Source organism: Mesoplodon densirostris, chromosome 2 (genome assembly GCF_025265405.1).
Source record: "Mesoplodon densirostris isolate mMesDen1 chromosome 2, mMesDen1 primary haplotype, whole genome shotgun sequence".
In the NCBI taxonomy this organism is placed as follows: Eukaryota; Metazoa; Chordata; class Mammalia; order Artiodactyla; family Ziphiidae; genus Mesoplodon; species Mesoplodon densirostris.
This window is the reverse complement of record NC_082662.1, coordinates 6,282,892-6,302,990: the sequence shown is the minus strand read 5'-3', so window position 1 is coordinate 6,302,990 and position 20,099 is coordinate 6,282,892. Positions and strand designations below refer to the sequence as shown.

The 20,099-nt window shown below is 50.0% G+C and overlaps 1 protein-coding gene across 5 annotated transcripts in view; it reads left to right on the top strand.

Moving 5' to 3' along the window:
- The window catches only part of RERE (arginine-glutamic acid dipeptide repeats), a 429,369-nt gene that overhangs the window by 400,737 nt on the left and 8,533 nt on the right, over positions 1-20,099 (top strand). For all 5 annotated transcript variants that reach the window (XM_060088920.1, XM_060088919.1, XM_060088918.1 and 2 more), the window contains 3 exons: positions 17,962-18,124; positions 19,018-19,110; positions 19,629-19,828. In XM_060088920.1, the coding sequence (XP_059944903.1) occupies positions 17,962-18,124; positions 19,018-19,110; positions 19,629-19,828 (456 nt within the window). The remainder of the gene's footprint in view (positions 1-17,961; positions 18,125-19,017; positions 19,111-19,628; positions 19,829-20,099) is intronic.

Sequence of the window (20,099 nt, the reverse complement as noted above, 5' to 3'; positions counted from 1 at the left end):
GAATTGGTTATTGTATGAGGTAGGGGACAACGTTTATTTATTTACTGGCTGCATTGGGTCTTCATTGCTGCGCGCGGGCTTTCTCTAGTTGTGGCGAGCGGGGGCTACTCTTCATTGCAGTGCGTGGGCTTTTCATTGCGGTGGCTTCTCTTGTTGCAGAGCACAGGCTCTAGGCACGTGGGCTCAGTAGTTGTGGCTCGCAGGCTCTAGAGTGCAGGCTCAGTAGTTGTGGCGCATGGTCTTAGTTGTTCTGTGGCATGTGGGATCTTCCTGGACCAGGGATTGAACCTGTGTCCTCTGCATTGGCAGGTGAATTCTTAATCACTTCACCACCAGGGAAGTCCCTTATTTTTTTTTAATGTGTACAACCAGGTGTCCCAGTACCATCTGTTGAGAAGTCCAGTCTTTCTCCACTAATTTATATCACCTGCTATGTCAGAAATGAAATTTTTAGAAGTGCGTGAATCCGTTTCTGGGCTCTGTTTTGCTCCATTGGTCTGTTTACTTCTGTACCAGCACCTCACTGTCTGGCTTTAGAAGAATTGTTGACATATGGTGTGGCAAGTCCCTCACCTTGCCCTTCTTTTTCAGGAATATCTTGGTTATTGGCCCTTTGCTCTTTAAAGTTTTTGGAATCAGCTCGTTGTGCTCCACAACCTGAACAGTTGGCATTTTGAATGAAATTGCATCGAATTGGGTCTCTAGATCCGTTTGTGCTTGGGGCTTTCCTTACTCCCCTTCCTACTTTCCTGACGGTCCCTTCTGGTCACATTATGAGATATTTCTTCACACTTTCCTGCATCCGAAGTTGCAGGCTGCCCTTGAGAGGACAGAGAATAATTTCAAAACCTTTGTCCTTTACGTTACGCCCTTGAGGTAAACTTTGCTAGAAAATTTAGCCCTAAGAATTTGGGGCCACTGCTCAATTTGCTGCCTCCAGAAAGGGAACTGGCTCTTTGGAATTCTGCCTTGGCTGCGTTTCAGAGTCAAGTGTTGTGGAGGGGGGAGGACTTGCTTGTGCGGCTTTAATGTCTTTTATGGGACAGTGCTGCACGAGCTAAGGGGAGCTCAGGAACGCTCTTATTAGTAGTGAACCCACATGTGGGAAGTAGATCTTGGCTTGTAATTAGAAAGGTTCCTGGGAAGTTTTCTTGGTTCCATTTTCATTTATACAGGGCACAGCAAATTTTTTTTTAAACTTTTTTCTATTGTCTTTCTAACTCAAGAATAATTTTTAAGGAGAGATTAGCTAACTATAGTATCACATGTTTTCTTAAATATGCTGATATTTTGACCGGTTGGGACAGAAATGCACCTTAAATTCATGAAAATTCCTTTGCTTACCTGCTTAGAAGCTTGGAAACTGCTGCTACTTTGCATTTCTTTTGACTCCTCTGAACCAGGATTTTTTGGGGGTAGAAATCTTCCCTTCTGGAGATAAAAGCTCACCAGGTAGCTGATCCGGCCTCCTCAGTCCATGGGTTTGTGTTGTCTTGTGTTCTGTTGTGTTGTTTTGCCACCAGGAGCTAGAAGTACAACATTATCTGATATTGTTCTTTTTTTTTTTTTTTTTTTGCAATCTGATATTCTTAAGGGTCCTTTTGGCACCCATGGAATTCCTGTATCTCCTTTGTGAATTAGCATGAAACAAGGTTTAATGTTTCTCAGTAACCTGTCCCACTAGCATTCGATTTTTAGGAATTTGTCTAGGTGTTCCTTGTATCGTTTTTTGACTTCCCAGGGGCTGTGCTTTTCCCGGGGCTTCCTGAGGAGACCTGACCCTCTGTCTGGGCAGAGGGCAAGCAGGCAGGAAGAGACTCTGAAAGGAGGGGCCATGGACATCATTAAAGTCATTTAATGACGAGTCAGCTCAGTTATTATAAGTGGCAGGTATTGGTATTATTCATTCAACTATTTATGTGTGTAATTGCTTTTGATTTGATTTCAGACAATGAATGTGTTCAATCCTAAAATAAAGTTAGAACATTTGGGAGCTACATTTCCCCCTCGGCTTCTTCTGAAGGGCAGCGGAGGCCCAAGGCCACACTTGACCTAGTCTGGCTGGCAATTCCAGGAATGGAAGGTGGTGGGCCCGATCCTGGTGCCTGGCAGGAATAGCTCTGAGGAGCTGCTGTCAGGCAGGCAGGCCCTGGAGGAGAATGTGGGCAAGCGAGACTTGGCGGAGGCTGCTTTGGGGTCATTTTTAGAGTGTTGTTGGAGTGATTGTGGTCATTTCATCAGTTGAGAAATGACATGGCCTGTTGATGGCCGGTTGTTAACCTCTGTTACCTGGGAGCAATAGCCACATTCCATTATCACTCCTGCCCAGGGGAGTGAGACATAAAGTTTAGTTGGAGTTTACTAGAAATTAAGTCATAGAACTAAAAACATACAGCTGGACCGCTTCATTAGCAGCCTTTTCGGAACAGTCGAGCAGAAGCATCCAGAACTGTGCTTCCTGTCACTAGAGGGAGCCAACGGAAATGTCTTCAGAGCATCTGGTTGTGACCTCAGAGCTTTTCTGGTCATACGTGACGAGAATTTTTAAGTGGTGCAAATCAGGCCAGTTTTCCTCTTATCTGGGGCTAGTATATAGCCTTGTGTCTCTGCTGTTGTCTTCAGTAGCTAACACTTGCTTCTTTACTGGCTGCCATATGTGAGTCACTGCTGAAATGATTGCTTGAGTTCCCAGGGGAGGATCCCTACTTTTAATTATTAGCACTGTGTTAGGATGTAGGTGCTTTAGTACCCCCAAAGCATCTAGAACAGCACATTAATTTTCTGGACATATCAGCACAGTCCCTTTAGTGGGAGAGCATTGTAGAATTGACCTAGTGTCCCGAGGGGAAAAAGTTGGACAGTGGGAAGAGGACACACGTAACTCAGAAGTAGGCTGAACTTCACAGACATCCCAGCTCACACATTCCCTGATTACACAGCACGGAGTGGCAGAGAGACAGCCACAACATGGAATAGATTGTAGAGCCCGGACCCCCCCAAGTCAGTGGGCCCAGGGATGCTGTGGGGTGATACAGCGAGTTGTACAACATTTTTTCCATCCTCAGCTCAGCATCAGAAACATAGATTCTTGGGGACGGAGGGGAGGGCAGAAAAAAAGAAAAGAAACATAGATTCTTTCTAGCTTTAACTCTTGGAGAGTCTTTTCAACTTTCTTTCTGCTTAAAGAGTTTGTGATCTAAGCCAGCAGTTTTCATTCTGGGGTTTGGGGCACTATTATATTCCACATTTTCATAAGAGAGTATTTTTAAAGTTCACTAACAAAGTTCACTGTAATTAACGTTCTTTGGCACTTTTAAGAGTGTCATGAAGTTAAATAATGGGGTGTTGCAAGTCCCCCAAGCTGGACCTTTCCAACTTGTCTGTTAAAGCTAATTCTGCATTGAAGTGTAGGGACAACTGGTAAACCCCAGAGTAGTCTGCTGCAGAATAGCAGGTCCATTCTCTTAGTTCATTCCTGCCGAAATGTGTAGTGATACTACATGTTCTCATTCTCGTGATGATTATCTAAGAATGGAAGCTTCTGCTAGGCAGATACAGGACTTTTTCAGTTGCCTCAGTGAGGCTTTTAGGTAAGTATATGTTCTGGTGGTTCTATTTGGGAGCTTTGGGGAGAATGCTGACCTTTGACCTGTGCTGTCTTTCGTACCATGAACTTGCCCAAAACACCATTATCATTCGCTACGCCTAGCATTCTCTTATTCTCTGACTATATAAAGTGTCTAGTCTTGGGGGGAACGTATTAGAAAAAGGAAGTCAGTTACAGAAACCGTTCTTTGGAAGATTGTTTTTTTAATTCAGTTAATTAAACTAGTCCTTTAAGTTGAACTTAGTTTTAAGTTTCTAGTCCTTTTCCCAAATGGAAAGAGAATAAACATCATGGCTGTCATTATTAAGCATATGTGTCAGGCCCCTCTTAGGCATTTCAGTCCTAACCACAGCCTTGTAAAGGAGGGAGCCATTGAACCAGCCCTAGTTTACAGATGAGGAAGTAGAGTTTCAGAGAGGTTAACTAGCCTTCCCGTGGACACATAGCCAGTCCTGGAGGACTGGGAGGAACTCGGCACTAGGGTGCTGGCTCCTAAAGCCCATGTGTTGCGTTACTGGTTTCTAGGTTAGATTCTGGCTCATTGTACTGTTTCGGTTTGTGCTGAACATAGGTTAATGGGTGCAGGCGAGAAGTGGTCATTTGTGGCAGAAGGTGGTGACCTGGGATATGTGGTTCTAGTTTGGCCACACTGGTGAGGTTTCTGGCATTACCAGGGCTCGAGTGTGTGCCTGTGGCTCCCAGGGATGGGCATGGCCAGCCCACAAGTACAGCGAGTTCATCTCTTAGGCCAGTGTAAGCATTTGAACCATTCAGATCCCTGTTGCTTCTTTTTTTTTTTTTTTTTTTTTTTTTTTTTTGCGGTATGCGGGCCTCTCACTGTTGTGGCCTCCCCCGTTGCGGAGCACAGGCTCCGGACGCGCAGGCTCCGGACGCGCAGGCTCAGCGGCCACGGCCCACGGGCCCAGCCGCTCCGCGGCATATGGGATCCTCCCAGACCGGGGCACGAACCCGTATCCCCTGCATCGGCAGGCGGACTCTCAACCACTTGCGCCACCAGGGAGGCCCCCTGTTGCTTCTTGAATACAATTGTACTCTTTAGCCAGTGCAGCTCAATTCTGCTTTTTTTTTTTTTTTTCTGAGTCAGAATTTTAAAAAATATTTAATGCTTTTGCTGTTTCTAGAAATGCTGAGCTTGCTTGCTCTCTCTTTCTTAGGACTTCGTGTTTCGTTTGTGACTGTGATACAGTTATTTTCCAGTCAGGCAAAAGAATAGGCATTGTAGCTGCTACCACCACTGGGACTTTTTGGTTTGTTTCAGTGTCATGACCAACAGTTAAGTATCTTTTACAATAGGCCAAGCACTGTCCGAAGTGTTTCGTATGCATCAACTCTTCTTAATGTCACAGTTCAATGAGTGAGGTGCTGTTCTCCATTTTTAAAATGGGGACCAGGGCCTGAGGGATGTCTCTTTGGCAGTCCTGCTCTCTGCCCCGGCTCTGGCTGCTTTCTCGGCGGAGTAGGGCCCGGTGGCCATGGGCTCAAGCCCGAAGTCGCCTCACAGAGAAACGTCTACCTTTCTGTTCTCCTTCACTGCAAAGGGTTTTGACTTCTTTGGGGAAGTGAAGCAGAACTGGATAAAGGCCGTTTCTGAGGCTTTCTGCAACTGGAAACTCTTTAAGACTTTAAAGCTCTTGAATTAATGAAAAGTTTCTTGACTTTTTAGTGTCGTTTCTGGGACTCAGGTTTAGGTAATAAGAATGCAGAGCTCATCTGTCAGTGTCCTCCCTTTGTGTCACTTTTTGTTACAAAAGCCCAGTGCCCAAGAGTGACCTTTTAACAACACATGGGGCACGAGGGAAAAATTATTTCCCAAGAGTGGGCCAAGAACACCTTCACGTCTCGGGCCGGTCTCAACATAAAGTCGGGAGTGGTTTGGGGGACTTCCCTGGCGGTCCAGTGGATAAGATTCCACGCTTCCAATGCAGGGGACGCAGGTCTGATCCCTGGTCGGGGAACTAAGATCCCACATGCCGCGAGGCGTGGCTAAAAAAAGAGGGGGGGGAAGTGGTCCAGGTATCCCCCCGGGAGCACCCCTCACCTCTTCCTGCCACACCTCATATCAGTCCAGGGGAGAGGGGGTAGCTAGAGTGGGGTGAGTGCACCCACCCAGGATGGCAACATTGGTGATTTGTCTCCAGAATGAGATTGTGGGATTTTGATGCACACATAAGGCGTGCTGATTATAAGTTTGCACCATGTCACCCAAGAGGGAAGAGATCCCAGTCAGCCCTAGAGAGTCGTCCCTACCATACAGTTTATTTCAGAGATCTGGCTCCATCCAGCGTTTTAAAGACGTGGGTTAGATGGCCAAGGAAGCTTCCAGCTCCCCTCTGGGCCGTCAGCCCCACGGTGGCAGCGTGATCTTCCCGAGCCCCTTCGGGCTGGGGATGCTGCCAAGGGAACCTAAGGGACCCCTGAGAGGACTGACCCACCCGTGCGCCCTCACAGGCTCTGCACCCGCAGCGGCCTCCCGCGGGGGCCAGCCCCCCAGCCCCCAACGGGGAGCCCTGAGGAGGCTTAGATAGGAACCTGGGTGGGCCGGCGGCGCGGGGAGCCCTCCGAGCCCACATCCCACGGGCTGTGGCGAGGGATCCACAAGTTCTTTTCGTAAACTACAGCCCAGAGCCCTGGTGGGTCGCATTGCGTGTGTTCTGAGCTATAGCGAGCGCGTTCGTGTGAGTCACCTGCACGATGCTCGGAGACCCCCTGGAACCCGGAGCAGCTGTGGTCACGGTGCCCAGCACACCTGCTCGTCCTGGGAGCGCAGACTGAGTGACCTTTCCTTCCTCCGATGGCAGCCTCGTGGGGGGTGGCACAGGCTGTTTCCTGGGGGGCCTCGGGGGGGCGGGTGCTTCCCTCATGTTCTGCCGGCAGCCATCTGTCCATCCTGTGGTCCCCTTTCTTCCCACCTCGTCCGCCCAGGTGAGCTAAGTCTCCTGCACCCCAGGCATCTGTGAGGTGTTCCAGACTTGGGCTGCTTCTCCTGGGTCGTAGTGAAGGCGGTGATGAGGAAACCCATGTGGAAATCTGCCACCCAGAGCTTCTAGGATCAGCTGGGAGACGTGGCCCCCACTGGTAGGGCCTGCGTGGCCGGTTATCTCACCGCTTTCCCACGCTGCTGCTCCTCTTTGCTACTCTCTTCACGCCCCCCCCCCAAGCAAACTCTGATGTCCTCCGCCTCCCCTGCTGGCGATCTTCTCACAGCTGGAGGAGTTTGAGGTCCCCTCACCTCCTCTCCTAGGAGCTCACCATGAAGGAACAGGCACAGGAATTGGGGGGGACACCTCAGCCGGAGCAGCTTGTGTGTAGAGAGCTGCTGACCCCTCGGCCTCCTCCTTCATGTTCTTTTGTGCTAAAAGCTGCCGTGAAGCAACTGCTGGCCGCGTGTGAGAGACGGGAGCACAGAGAAGCACAGGTTTGGTTTGCAAGCTTGTCTGGATTTTTCGAAGATCTTTGCCTTAGGTTAAATCCAAAATTCAAGTGAAAGACATGACACGTTTCGCATCTGGGATGCTGTACTGTAACTGTGTTTTTGTGCTTTGAAGAGCAATCTTTGCTTCTGTTCCTTTTATTAAACAAATGTGATAGAATGACAAAATTAAATACCCCTTTCCCTCCTTTCTTTGTAATGAGGAAGTCTATCCTTTATTTCAAAATTCAACTTGCAGAAATTGATTGTACTTGGTAATTTGCTGTGTGTCCCTAAAAAGCATAAAATAGAAGAAGCAGTGTTGCTGCAGTAGCTGCTCTCGTTCCCTGGCAGTCATTACAGGTTTTCCAGTACAAATACATTGTCTCCTGACTGTCCTTTCTGAGCTCAAAAATGGCTTTCCCTCCAGCCCCGTTATTCAGTTATCACCTCGGGAAATGCACAGATATAACTGATGCTCCCTTTAAAACGTCCTGTAGCATGCCACCCTCTCCCATCCTTCATCTTTTGTCCCATTCCTGTCATTAAATGTTACATTGCCAATGTATATTTTATAGGGTGACCCTGGCGGATGTCACTTTGATACTGTGCAGGGATAATAAGATTGCACGGACAATGAAAGGCCGATAAATAGAAAAATGTTTACGAGACAGAGAATGGCGGTTTTAACAGTTTTATGGCTTTCTTTTTCCCCTCTCTCTTCTCCCCCTTTGCTGGTAGAATTGTGGTTTTGTTACAGGAACTAGAAAACATTAAGAAGCGTGATGTGGTGATGGACCCAGTGGCCGTGAAATCCCAGTTGCCCTGTTGCTGAACTCCAATAAAGTGAATTCAGGAAATAATGAAGTATTCAGCTTGTGGGAAAGAAAACTGATTTCAATGAATGAATTCTTGAGGTTTGGGAGGCCCTACAGAGAAAACGAGACTCCTGGTGTTGACGTTACTATATTTAAAATGTTAACAGTCTGTATTTAAACAAACACTCCAGTAAAACCAAAAATAAAGCCCCCCCCCCCCCCAGTGGGCGCTTCTGCGGGGATCCGTGTTAAGCGAAGGCGGTTGGTCACGTGCTGTGCCAGAGGCTGGTGTGGGCCCCGCACGTGGCTGGGAGCCCTTCAGTTCCGGCTGGGCTTTAGACCAATTCGTGATGGTCTTGATCTGTATCTTCAAATGAGTCACTTCCAGATCTGTTACTTACGTTTTGTTACTGTCGTTGTTTTTGGTGAAGTGGCAGAACCTTCTGCGGGCGCTCAGCTGGTGGTTTAATGGAGCCTCCTGGGGAGGAGGCAGCAAGAGTGGAGGCTCAGGAGCTCCCCGCAGCGGCCCATGAGTCACAGTTGGAAGTCGCTCCTTTAATTAGATGCCTCTAGCTCGAAGTAGTTTGGAAGGATGCCCTGTAGCATGTGCAGAAGTCTTTTCTTGAGGGGCTCTACAGGATCTAAATTATCAAGCTTCCTCGGGGAAGGAAGAGTCACTGCTTTGGGGTGAAGAGGCGTGTGAAGGCCCTTTGCTCGGCACAGGTCTGTGACATTTGTAGCCTAGAGTGAGAAGTGGGCAGAGGGCTTCTGTAACGGGAGCCCCTGGACGGCCCGAGGCGTGGCGAGCAGGTCAGGAGGGTGCCCATGGCAGTGGGCCACCAGAGTCCGTCCAGTCTTGTCCCTGGTGTCTGTTCTTGGTATGGGAAGTAGGACGTGTTTCTCTGGGCTTGTGCATAATTCTCATTGTGCACTCGTGCCTACCAAATGTGTGTGTGACCTTGGTCCCCCCAAGAGTTGCTTCGGGCGGGTGCGGTTCTGTAATTCATAGGTGGGGTGGTGGAGGAGGGGTGTGTTTCTCCCTGAGGTGGGAAGGCCAGCTGCCCGTTGTGATCAGGGATGCACAGGGCTCTTCTGTGCTCTTCAACCACCACTATCCAGGCTCCAGTTAGCGGGTTTAAGATACTATAGAAATGAACTCTGTAGATCAAAGATAACCCGAATTTGAGCCTCTGACTTGCTGTTTCCCCTTACTTCATAGCAGAGTGGTTACGAACAGAAGACTCTGGAGCCAGACCCCCAGGGCTGCCAGCTGAAGCTATGACCTCTTCTCCCTGTGGCTTGGTTGTTTCATTTGTAAAGCAGGGGTAATGAAGATATGAGGGTACTATGAAGATTAAATATATTAAAGTATGGAAAGTGCATATTTATAGTGCTTAGCTATTGTTATTATAGGTTTTATAGCCCAGTAAAAGGTGGTTTGTTGGTTTGTAAATAAAGCTACTGGTGAGGAAGTGGTGGTGTTGGATTCCTAAGCCCACCCTCCCGCCAGCCCTGACGCCCACCTTTAGAGCAGCTGCTTCCAAGTGACCACGCACGCGCAAGGATTCAGTTTTCACCACCCTGTGGGAAATGAAAAATAAGAACAATGTAGTCATTTTGCGTAACACTAAATATCAAATTAAGGAACCCTTATTTGGAGATTGTCTATTTCTTTTCTGAAATAATGGTGAGATCAGGCAGTTATTTTCAGTGACCTTACTTGGCAAAATAAAAAGTTGGCAATCTTGCTTCCATTTCTCAAAAGTTTTACCCTTTTAGTGTTTGTTTCCGTTGAATTTTAGTTCTCAAGAAATACTCATTCCGTCAGATGTTTAATGAATACTCATTATATTCAAGATGTTGCCCTAGACCTCTGGGGTGGGTCCCACAGATGAGGTGGACATCGACTTGGGGAGCTGGACAAGCTCATTCATGGTTGCAGTCGAGGGAGAGCCTGTGTGTACAGCACGGAGGAGTGAGACGACATTGCGATGGCTTCGTGGTTGGGGAGACGGGTGAAGGAGGGCTTCGAGGAGAAGACGACATCTGGGGTGGCCGGAGCCCTGAGTGGTGAGGAGGGCTTGGACCGGACGTCAAGGAGACAGAGTAGTGAGCGGTTCATGGGGCTGCGTCCTGCCAGCAGCAGGAAAGCACTGGGGAACAGTGAACTGGCCGTCGTGTTTGGCATCAGCCAGAGACCATGAGAGGTGAGGAATGCAGTCAAAAGGTCTTCTGGGGACAGAGGGAAAGGCCTGGAGGAAGCGGCGAAGCAGCTGGGCATTTGTTCTGTAGGCTTCGAGGAGCCTTCAGTGATTCAGAGAGGAAAGTTGACGCGGTCAGAGCTGTGCTTTGGGAGGACTGACCTAGTCTCTGTGTGGGAGGGGACAAGCCAGCCCAGGACCGCAGGTCTGGACATCCGCGAGAAGGTGTGGGACCAGAGGTAGGATCTGCAGGTGGCCGAGGTCAGCAGCTAAAGAAGTGTAGAGCTTAGGAAATCTCAGTACAATTTTGAGTTTAAAAAACCCAGATCTATTCCCATTCCTTCACAATGTTCACATGTAGTGGTGGTAATTGTTTAAAAAGAAAAGAAAAGAAAAGCATTTTTTCTTTCCTTTCCCCTGCACGATTGAGATTTTAAACAGGGGCAGCAGAGTGCCTGGTTCAGGAATATCTCTGAGTGTCTTCACCTGGCCTTGTCGTTTTAACCAGTTACACCCAGGAGGCCTTCCCGGACTTCCACGGTCTTGCCTTTCCTCCCTTCCCTTTGTCTCTCCAGGAAAGGAGCCGGATGTGGGTAAAGAGGGTAAGGAGGGTCCGTCCGGAGCCTGCCCCGAAGCAGGATACCCCCTCGCGTGGGGCTTCCTCCCTCGTGGCCCGCTAGGTCAGGAGGCTGTGGTTTTCTGCTGCGCGCCTTCAAGCATGTCATCGTCCTCCCAAGTGCACTCCGAGACCACAGAGGTGGTATTTAACGATTAGCAGCCGAGCCAGCTGGCTGGGGGCTCCTTTAGCGATTAGGGGATTCGGTTGGTTAACAAAAGAAGGAGCCCAGGGCAGCATTGCTTTAATTACCAGAGTTGTTGCTGGAAGACAACCAGTTGCCTGCTGGAAAAAGATCTGTAAAGGTGGCTGCCCCTAAAGACAGTGGACGGTTCTACCCAGTGCCCGGCTTCTCACCTCAGATGTTCTAAACAGTTGTCAGATTCAGCCCCTGAATCCTCAGGGAGTGAAGGGAAAGAATGACTTGCCTGGGAGTCTGTGCCAGGAAATTTAACTGACTTGCTTCACTACCCTTGAATTAGTAGTTTTTGCCAAGAAACAATGCAGCTGTAATTCCCAGGCAGAGGTGGCCATGGAAATCAGAGGGCCTGAGCTCGGCTCTGGTTAGAGCAGCTCTTCCCAGGAGACACGTCCCAGGCAGGCTTCCTAGCACCAGCTCTGGTGGCCACGGTGTCATTTCCGGGGGCCCTGGGTTGGGGAATGAAGCAGCTCGAAGCAACTCTGGGCCATGTTTCCTTCTCCCTCCTGCCCCACTGGGTTTGGGGCCTTATTTCATAACTACTCATTGCTTCCTGGACCTTCTCCCTGGAAAAACACACTTGTGTTTTTTTTTTTTTTTTAAAGCTTTAGATCTCTCCATAGTGGTGGGTTTCTTCACCCGTTTTACCTGGACCGCCAAAGAAGGAGCCAGATGGCGACTGAAGGGCATTCTTCAAACAGAAGTTTTAGCAGAGGAACACCACTCTGATGCTAATTGGCCATCGGCATGCTGACTTCAGGCGTTGTGTGGAGGTCACTTAGCGGTGCTTGCTCCACAAGTTAAAATACTTATTTAGCGTCTGAACAGTTAATAATACGTCTTAGAGAAATAAGATAATTTCTTCTGAATGCCTACTTTCTAACCCCTGCAGTGGGGTGTGTCAGTTGCGTGTGAAGGTCAGTTGCCACTTCGTAGGGCCTGTCCACCACGTTGTCTGCTGACTGTGGTAGGTGGCCTTGAAGTGCCTGTAAAATAGCTTCAGAAGAAACCGTGTTTATAATGCCATCATCATGAGCAGCTCCAGGCCTGCCGCTCCATCCCATCTCTTCTGTTGTCCCCCCAGCCCTCCCCCACTTAGTAGGCAGTGTTTGGCCAGGAGAGGAGGGTGCCTGTTGAAACTTTGGTAAAGGAGAAGTCCCTTTCCCCTCACCAGCAGAAAGGGCACTTGTGGGCGCCCCCCACTGGGTACCTCCTGAGGCTGGTGCTGGGCACTGAGTACGGTGCAGGGACCGGGTTCAGTACCCACCTGCCTCCCTGCGTGTTCCGGAAGCAGGAGACTGGTTTCCAGGGCCTTGCTTAGTACAGCTTAACCGAAGACCAGTGGGCATCGTTGTTTTCTGCCAGTTCACAGAACCGTGTTGTCAGAATGGAAGAGAAAGGAACACTGTTGTGTACCCTGAATGGAGAGCGAGGTGTGCGTGTACAGGGTTATTTACAAAAGACGGAGGCCTCCCTTGGCTTGTAAAGAGAGGACCTGATCATAGATGGCAACCCTGGACTCCGTGTGTGGGCGGGGATCCCTGGACCTCATCTTCCACCACCTTGGAGGGTTGAGACTTCTGTGTGATGGTTATAGCAGTAATAATTATGTGACAGTTACAGCAAATTGGACTCAGTCTTGGCTGTACCCTTAGGCTTCAGTAATGGGATCAAAATAATCGACTGCCTGTTCCTGCCTCCGCACTAGCCTCCCAGAGGGCCCGTGTCTGGGGAGTTCGTGCTGGGCTGCGGGGAGAGAACCCGGGGCGTGGGGAGCTTGCTCTGTGATGGTCCTGGGGACAGACGTGCTCCCTGACGACGAACCTTTGATACTTGAAGTGCCTACAGCGCCTTCCTCTTCAACAGTCTCTTCTATGCTTTCATTTCCCCAAGGTCCCTTAGAGAGAAGACATGTAGCTCATCTTACTTCAGAGAAAGAAATTATCTTGTTTTTTTAATTGAAGTCGAGTTGATTTACAATGTTGTGCCCATCTCTGCTGGACAGCAAAGTGACCCAGTTACACACATGCAGACATTCTTTTTTTTAATATTCTTTTCCATTATGCTTCACCACAGGATAGTGAATATAGCCCCTGTGCTATACAGTAGGACCTTGTTGTTTATCCATTCTTTATTTTAATATATATATTTTGTTTGTTTGTTTGTTTATTTTTGACCGCGTTGGGCCTTCGTTGCTGCGCGCCGGCTTTCTCTGGGAGATGACGTCAGCCCCTTCCTTTGCTTCTTTGCCCAGGCACTAAACCAGTTTAGTTCCTTGAGCCTGTGCAGTTCTGCCCCGAGACGCGAGGCGTGTTGACTGTGAGACCTTGTTGCGGGATGAGGTTCGAGCACTGGGGACAAAATGATGGTTACAGGCCATTCGTGTCGACAGCGTTTATGCCTCTGTGTGCGCTTGCAACGCAAGCAGGAGCTCATTTGCAAGGCTGCCTTTGTGGAGCTGCCTTTTGATCAGTGATTGCCTGTGTTAATGTTTCAGTAAGCTATTGATTTCTGCAACAGCTTTTGTTCCCTGAATTTATGTGCAGTGGGTCTCCACAGCACACGCTATGCATGTTTGATTAAAGTTCAATTGACTTCATTCCTGGTGAGGCCTCGAGCTGCTTCGCTCCCTATTTGTAGAACGAAAGCTTTCCCCGACATATTCTTTTGTTTGTGCTCATGACCTAGCCACCCATGCAGTCACCAATATACTGTTTCTAATCCTCCTAGATTTGCTCCATTCCAATGTTTAATCCCTTCCTAGACATTACAGTGGTTGAGAGGCAGCTGATAAAACCTGGTCTGGATTTTTTTCTTTTTCTTTTGTAGTCAACTCATTGATGTATGGTGTGCTTACCATATAGATCATAAAAATGCACCCACTTGAAGTGCACAAGTTCAGTGAGTGTTGACAGCTGTATACATCCATGTAATATACATCCATGTAACACCACCACCGTCGATGTATAGAACCAGCCCCATCACCCCAGAAGATCTCCGTTGCCTACCCCTCATGCTCCAGACTCCAGGTGACCACTCATTTGTCTTTTCTGGAATGGAATCACACAGTCTGGATGCACCCTTTGGTGTTTGGCTGCTTTCATTCAACATGATGTCTTTGAGATTCATCCATTGGTTGTATCCCTCAGTAGTTTGTTCCTTTTTACTGCCAAGTGGTATTCTTGTGAGTGGGTGTACCATAATATGTTTATCCGTTTTCCCGTTGAGGGGCTGTTTGACTTGTTCCGGTTTTTGGCTATGAAGAGTAAAGTTTAATGAACACTTGTATAAAAGTCTTCGTGTGCACATATGTTTTTATTCCTTTGGGGTAAACACCTCGGAGTCGAATCATTTGCTAGGTCGTATGGTACCTATTTGGCTTTCTAAGAACTGCCAAACGGTTTTACAAAGTGCTTTGACCATTTTACATTTCCACCAGCAGTGTATGAGATTTCTCGTCACTCCCCTATCTTCCTGAATTTTGAAATTTATATTCTTTCATTTTAATGTCAACAGTCCTTCAGACTCGGTCATTTTGATCCTTGGTACTCAGATGGTGGAATCTGTTCTGGGCTCCTTGTTTAAAAGCTGTTTCTATTTTATTTTATTTTACTTTATTTTATTTTATATCTGGCTGCGTTGGGTCTTCGTTGCTGTACGCGGGCTTTCTCTAGTTGTGGCGAGCGGAGGCTACTTTTCGTTGCAGTGTACGGGCTTCTCATTGCACTGGCTTTTCTTGTTGCGGAGCGCAGGCTTCAGTAGTTGTGGCGTGCAGGCTCAGTAGTTGTGGCGCACAGGCTTAGTTGCTCTGCAGCATGTGGGATCTTCCCGGACCAGGGCTCGAACCCGTGTCCCCTGCATTGGCAGGCAGATTCTTAACCACTGCGCCACCAGGGAAGTCCCCATGCCATCTTTTGATACCATTTGAAACTCCTTCAGAACATTCACGTGTGAGACATAGAAAGGATCCCTCATAACCGTGTGAGTCAGTAGTGCACACGGACCAGGGCTGAGCAGAAACGTCAGGGCGGCTCTTGTTCACAGCCTTCACGTCAGACCGAGGTGTGACAGAGACGCTGGTGGTCGTGCCTCCCCTCCAGGTTTCTCGCCCATTTTTGTTTCCTTCCACCATCCGAGGCCTCTGTCACCCTTGACCCCTAAAACAGCTTCAGCTATAGGTGGAGGTGGGAGGAACAGGAACCACTTTGGATTTCCTCATTCTTTTTTCCAGCCCTGGGATTGGGCCATGATTTACTGCACCAGCTGCCCTTTTGAACTGATGAAGCGCGCCACTCTGACACAGTGTTTGAAGGGTGACACTGACCTGCCTTGGCTTCTGTTCTGTGTTTTCTCGTAGGAAAACCAGAGCCAGGTCACTTTTATGTCAGCACAGGTCTCTTAATCCCCTAGTGGATTTATGAGTTTGAGCCTGCCAACAGCAAAAGATCAGTATAGATAAATGACTTTCCAAGTCAGGAAGGTAGGAAGTAAAGAGGCAGAAGCGGGAGGTTTCTTAGATCGAGACCTTAGGGGCTCAGGATACTCCACTCACCATGGGGACCATCGTACAGCCTGCATTTGTGGTCTGACATGTAATAGACAAGGTAGGAATCCAAGGGCAATTCCTACATTTTCCCTTGTTGTTCAGTTACCATCTCATGGAACTGAACAGGGGGTGGGAAGTGTCCTTGGTGGCTGGTTCCTGGCCTCCTTGGCCTGGGGTCATGCTTCATCTCTTAAAACACTGGCAGTCCCTAGCGTTTCGTTCAGTGGTGCTTGGAAAGACTAAAGCACAGCCACAGCTCCAAGAGATACAGGCTGTAGCCTTGTGGGAGCTGGTCAGGAGTCCCTGAATCACAGATCCTTTAAGGGTCTGATGACAGCTGTGGTTCTGTGTCTTAGAAAATGCACAGAGATGGGACTTCCCGGGTGGCGCATCGGTTAAGAATCCGCCTGCCAATGCAGGGGACACGGGTTCGAGCCCGGGTCCAGGCAGAGCCCATGTGCCGCCGAGCAGCTAAGCCCGTGAGCCACAACTCCTGAGCCTGCGCTCTAGAGCCCACAAGCCACAACTACTGAAGCCCACGTGCCTAGAGCCCGTGCTCTGCAACAAGAGAAGCCACCGCAATTAGAAGCCCGTGTACCGCAACGAAGAGTAGCCTCCACTCGGCGCAACTAGAGAAAGCCCGCACGCAGCAACAAAGACTCAATGCAGCCAAAAAGAAAAAAAATGCAGAAAGAATCCAGCTCTCTGGAGATAAAAATAGAATCTGGGCAATAAAATAAAGTCTAACCTTTTTTTCCTCAAAAAAAAAGAAAAGAAAAGAATCCAGCTCTCAGTAGCGAGTACTCAGCACACGTGCGTCACCTGCTTTGCGGAAGCCATTTCCCCACCTCAGATCCGCCCACTCCTCTCCCAGCTTACTTGCCGTTGGGTTCCCAGGCCGTTCCTTCTGGGGGTGTGTTCATTGAAACCTCATCTGACTGGGCACTCCACCAGCCCCAGGAGTTCATTGTGTGGTACCTGTGCTTCTCTGTCTCTTTCAGTCTCGTCAACACTGGTCTTTCCAGCTAGACCTCAGGTCCCTGGAGGACAGGATCTTCGCTTCTCTTTTGTGGCCCCTCCATTCACAAGGCAGAGAGCCTTCTGTGAGGCAGGGTGGGCTCTGGCCAAGTAGCTCCCACCTTCGGATGCGGGGCGCACCACCACACACCTTCTGCCTCCCCCCTGCCAGGGACACGTCCCAAGATACCGTCTGTCAGGTTAACTGACTTTCTACAGTATTGATTTAATTAGGGAAGATCAGTGTGATTGAGGCTCTCTTACTGTTTTAACTGGTTTTTTAAAAAATAAATTTATTTATTTAATTTATTTATTTTTGGCTGCATTGGGTCTTCATTGCTGCACGCAGGCTTTCTCTAGTTGTGGTGAGCAGGGGCTACTCTTCATTGCAGTGCACGGGCTTCTCATTGCCTTGGCTTCTCTTGTTGTGGAGCATGGGCTCTAGAGCGCAGGCTCAGTAGTTGTGGTGCACAGGCTTAGTTGGTCTGCGGCACGTGGGATCTTCCCGGACCAGGGCTGGAACCCGTGTCCCCTGCATTGGCAGGCAGATTCTTAACCACTGCACCACCAGGGAAGTCTGTTTTAACTGTTTTTTAAACATTCCAAGTAGAGGCACTTTATCTTGGGGTGTTTGTTTTAAGAAAACAGTCTTTTGTCAGCCAGGGTTAGTGGAACACACCATACGACCGTCCCCCACCCCCACCCCCCTGTGTGTGTACACGTATGGTGTGCCCGTTGAGCCCCTTGGGGCTGGGAGTGCCAAAAACACTTTTTTTTTTCAAGTTGCACTTGGACTCATGTCCACTTGCTGTTTTGTTTAGAAAGATGTCTTGCCTCCCTTTCTTTTGGGCCATGCATGAAACGAGGAGCTCCTTTGGCCTGAAACACTGACCTCGTGACATGTGGCCTTTCATCTCCACCCAGCACCACTGTGTGCTGTGTCCACTCTTAATCTTTCTCGCCAGGCCCCGGTCTCGCCTTCAGCACCCAGTGCCAGCTGGTCCGGGGTGGGCATTCGGCTGTAGAGCATTTGCCTGGGTTTGGGGTCTGTTCTTCCTGACCTCCCTCCTGGCCTCAGTCCCTGCCACCTCAGTCGTTTGCTTTGGTTTCTGGATTGGTCTAACTGGCCGGGTATTTCTGTGTCGCCCCTGTGTGGATTCACTGAAACGCTGTGAAGAGATCATCCTCTGTCTGTGCACCCATGCACACACACACACACACACAGCTGGAGGGCAGGGATCTTCCTTTCTGTCAGTGATGTATTGATGCACCTCCAGTGCTTAGAATAGTGGCGGCATCTGCACATAGTAGGCACCTAGCAGATAGCTGTTGAGCAAATGAAGGTTCCTGATGTCTAGAAGTTAACGCTCCAAGGGTCTGGCCCCAGTGGCCCGGCAGCTCTGCAGGTGTGTCTTGAGGGAGCGCAGGCCTCCGGACAGCTTTCGTAAAGCCAGCCTCTGCTCACGGTGCAAGAGGCAGTGCTAGGACGAGCGCGCTTCCCTCCCAGCCGGCCCTTCTTTCGTGCAGGGAGAACTGATCACCTTCTACTACTACTGGAAGAAAACCCCGGAAGCAGCCAGCTCCCGAGCTCACCGCAGGCACCGCAGGCAGGCCGTGTTCAGGAGGATTAAGACCCGCACTGCATCCACGCCCGTCAACACGCCCTCCAGACCCCCGTCCAGTGAATTCTGTAAGTGGGGGCTTTGCATACGCAGCCACATGTCCCAGCTGTGGGTGGGCCTGCTTTCATAGGCATCCCTGGCACAGCTCTCGTGTGTGTGGGGCGGGGAGGTACAAAGCCTGACCTAAGTGTCTCACTGACTCGGGGGATTTGGTAGGGAGAGTTTTACAAACTATTCGTACATTTAGATTTTCCTTAAACTCAACATCATCTTTTACAAAAATATAAGCCTTGGCCTTGGCCTGAGGCGTTATTGATGACTTCAGAGGACGTTTTCCCTTAGCCGATGGTGTACTGCACTTGTATTGGGTGCAGTACGGTCAGATTAACGTTTTCTTCTTTTTCCTGCTACTTTATTGTGATTCTCCTCTTGGTCCCCTGTGACTTGCAATCTGATATGACAGTGAAGCCCACACCTTCTTAACCTCTGAAAACTAGAGTAGTGCCCTGGGGTTCTGCCCTGGCTCAGGGCACTCAGCCTGAGGGCCGCTTACGTTGCTTACGCAAACAAGAAATAATCCCATAGGGCCGGAGGGGCTAGGGCTTGATGGAGAGGGAATTCCTCAGGATGTCAGGGAGGGCGTCGCAGGTGCACTTTGCCCTGTTCATGTCCACCAGCTGTGGGCATCAGTGCCAGCCACCCCGGGATTGAGGGGTGACAGCAGTCCCCCCGCGGAGTGGCAGGGCAGACCCTCGGGTACCACCCCTCATAACACAAGTTCTTTGTTCTGACGACTGGCCCTGAGAAATTCAGAGTGGTCCTTTGTGAACAGTGCCCCACCCAGCCTGCTGGGCCACTCTGACTGTTGGCTCAGAGCCTGGGGCAGGTCAGAGGTGACGGGTGGTCTTGGCCCAGCATGATGGTGTCTCCCCCCACCCCCTTGTGTGTGCATCATGCCCAGTGGACCTGAGTTCAGCCAGTGAGGATGACTTCGACAGTGAGGACAGCGAACAGGAGCTGAAGGGCTACGCCTGCCGCCACTGCTTCAGCACCAGTAAGTGGGGCGTGGTGGGCAGGGGGCCCTGCGCTGGAACGGCCAGGCTCGGGCACTTCCGGTTCTGCACGTTTGGGGAATCGAATCGGAGGCCTGTCTGGGCAGTCAGTGACTTGACATTCGCATTGTCTTCAGGGTTACTTAGGAAGTTGAAGATCTTTGTTTTACTTGACTCTCCTGTTAGCGTTCAGGATGGAGTGCCGCCCAGTGGGTAGGACAGGCTTGTTCGAGGTCGGGGCCTGTGTTCCCTGGGAGCCTGCTGCCAGCTCTTCCGGGGTCTCCTGAGATGAGGCGTGGGTGGTGGGTAGTCCTGAAGTCCTCTCCCTTCCAGGGGGAGAGCAGGGCGACACTAGTACCTCTGTGGTCTGGGTGACACGTGTTTGTCCAAGCTCAGCGCTACATGGTTCTCGTGACACCGGGGTCAGCTGAGCCCATGGAAGGGCCTCCCTGCTCCGATGTCTGTCCCCAGGGGCGCTGGTTGTTGAGGTTGGCACCCCCGCCCCTCTTCCCTCGCACAGCCTCCAAAGACTGGCACCACGGGGGCCGGGAGAACATCCTGCTCTGTACAGACTGCCGCATTCACTTCAAGAAATACGGCGAGCTACCCCCCATCGAGAAGCCCGTGGACCCCCCACCATTTATGTTCAAACCTGTGAAAGAGGAAGACGATGGGCCCAGTGGGAAACATAGCATGAGGACACGGCGGAGTCGTGGCTCGGTGAGTCCCCGTGGCCAGGCAGCCAGACCGCTTTTCCAGGTTCCTAGCAGGCTGGGGGCTTGCGCCCATCAGAGGGAGGATGGTAGGTGTGTTTCATTTCGGGTAGAGAAACAGACCCCCCGAAGGTGAAATGACTTGCCCGAAGGCATTAATTAGCTTTTTGCCTGTGGGGCTGGGAAGAGCCCTCTGTTCTCTCCCTCCCTTGCATCTTCCTTGGGGAGCTGGTAGACCAGTGTGAATTGCTGTACCCCTGTCTCTTCTGAGCCCCCAT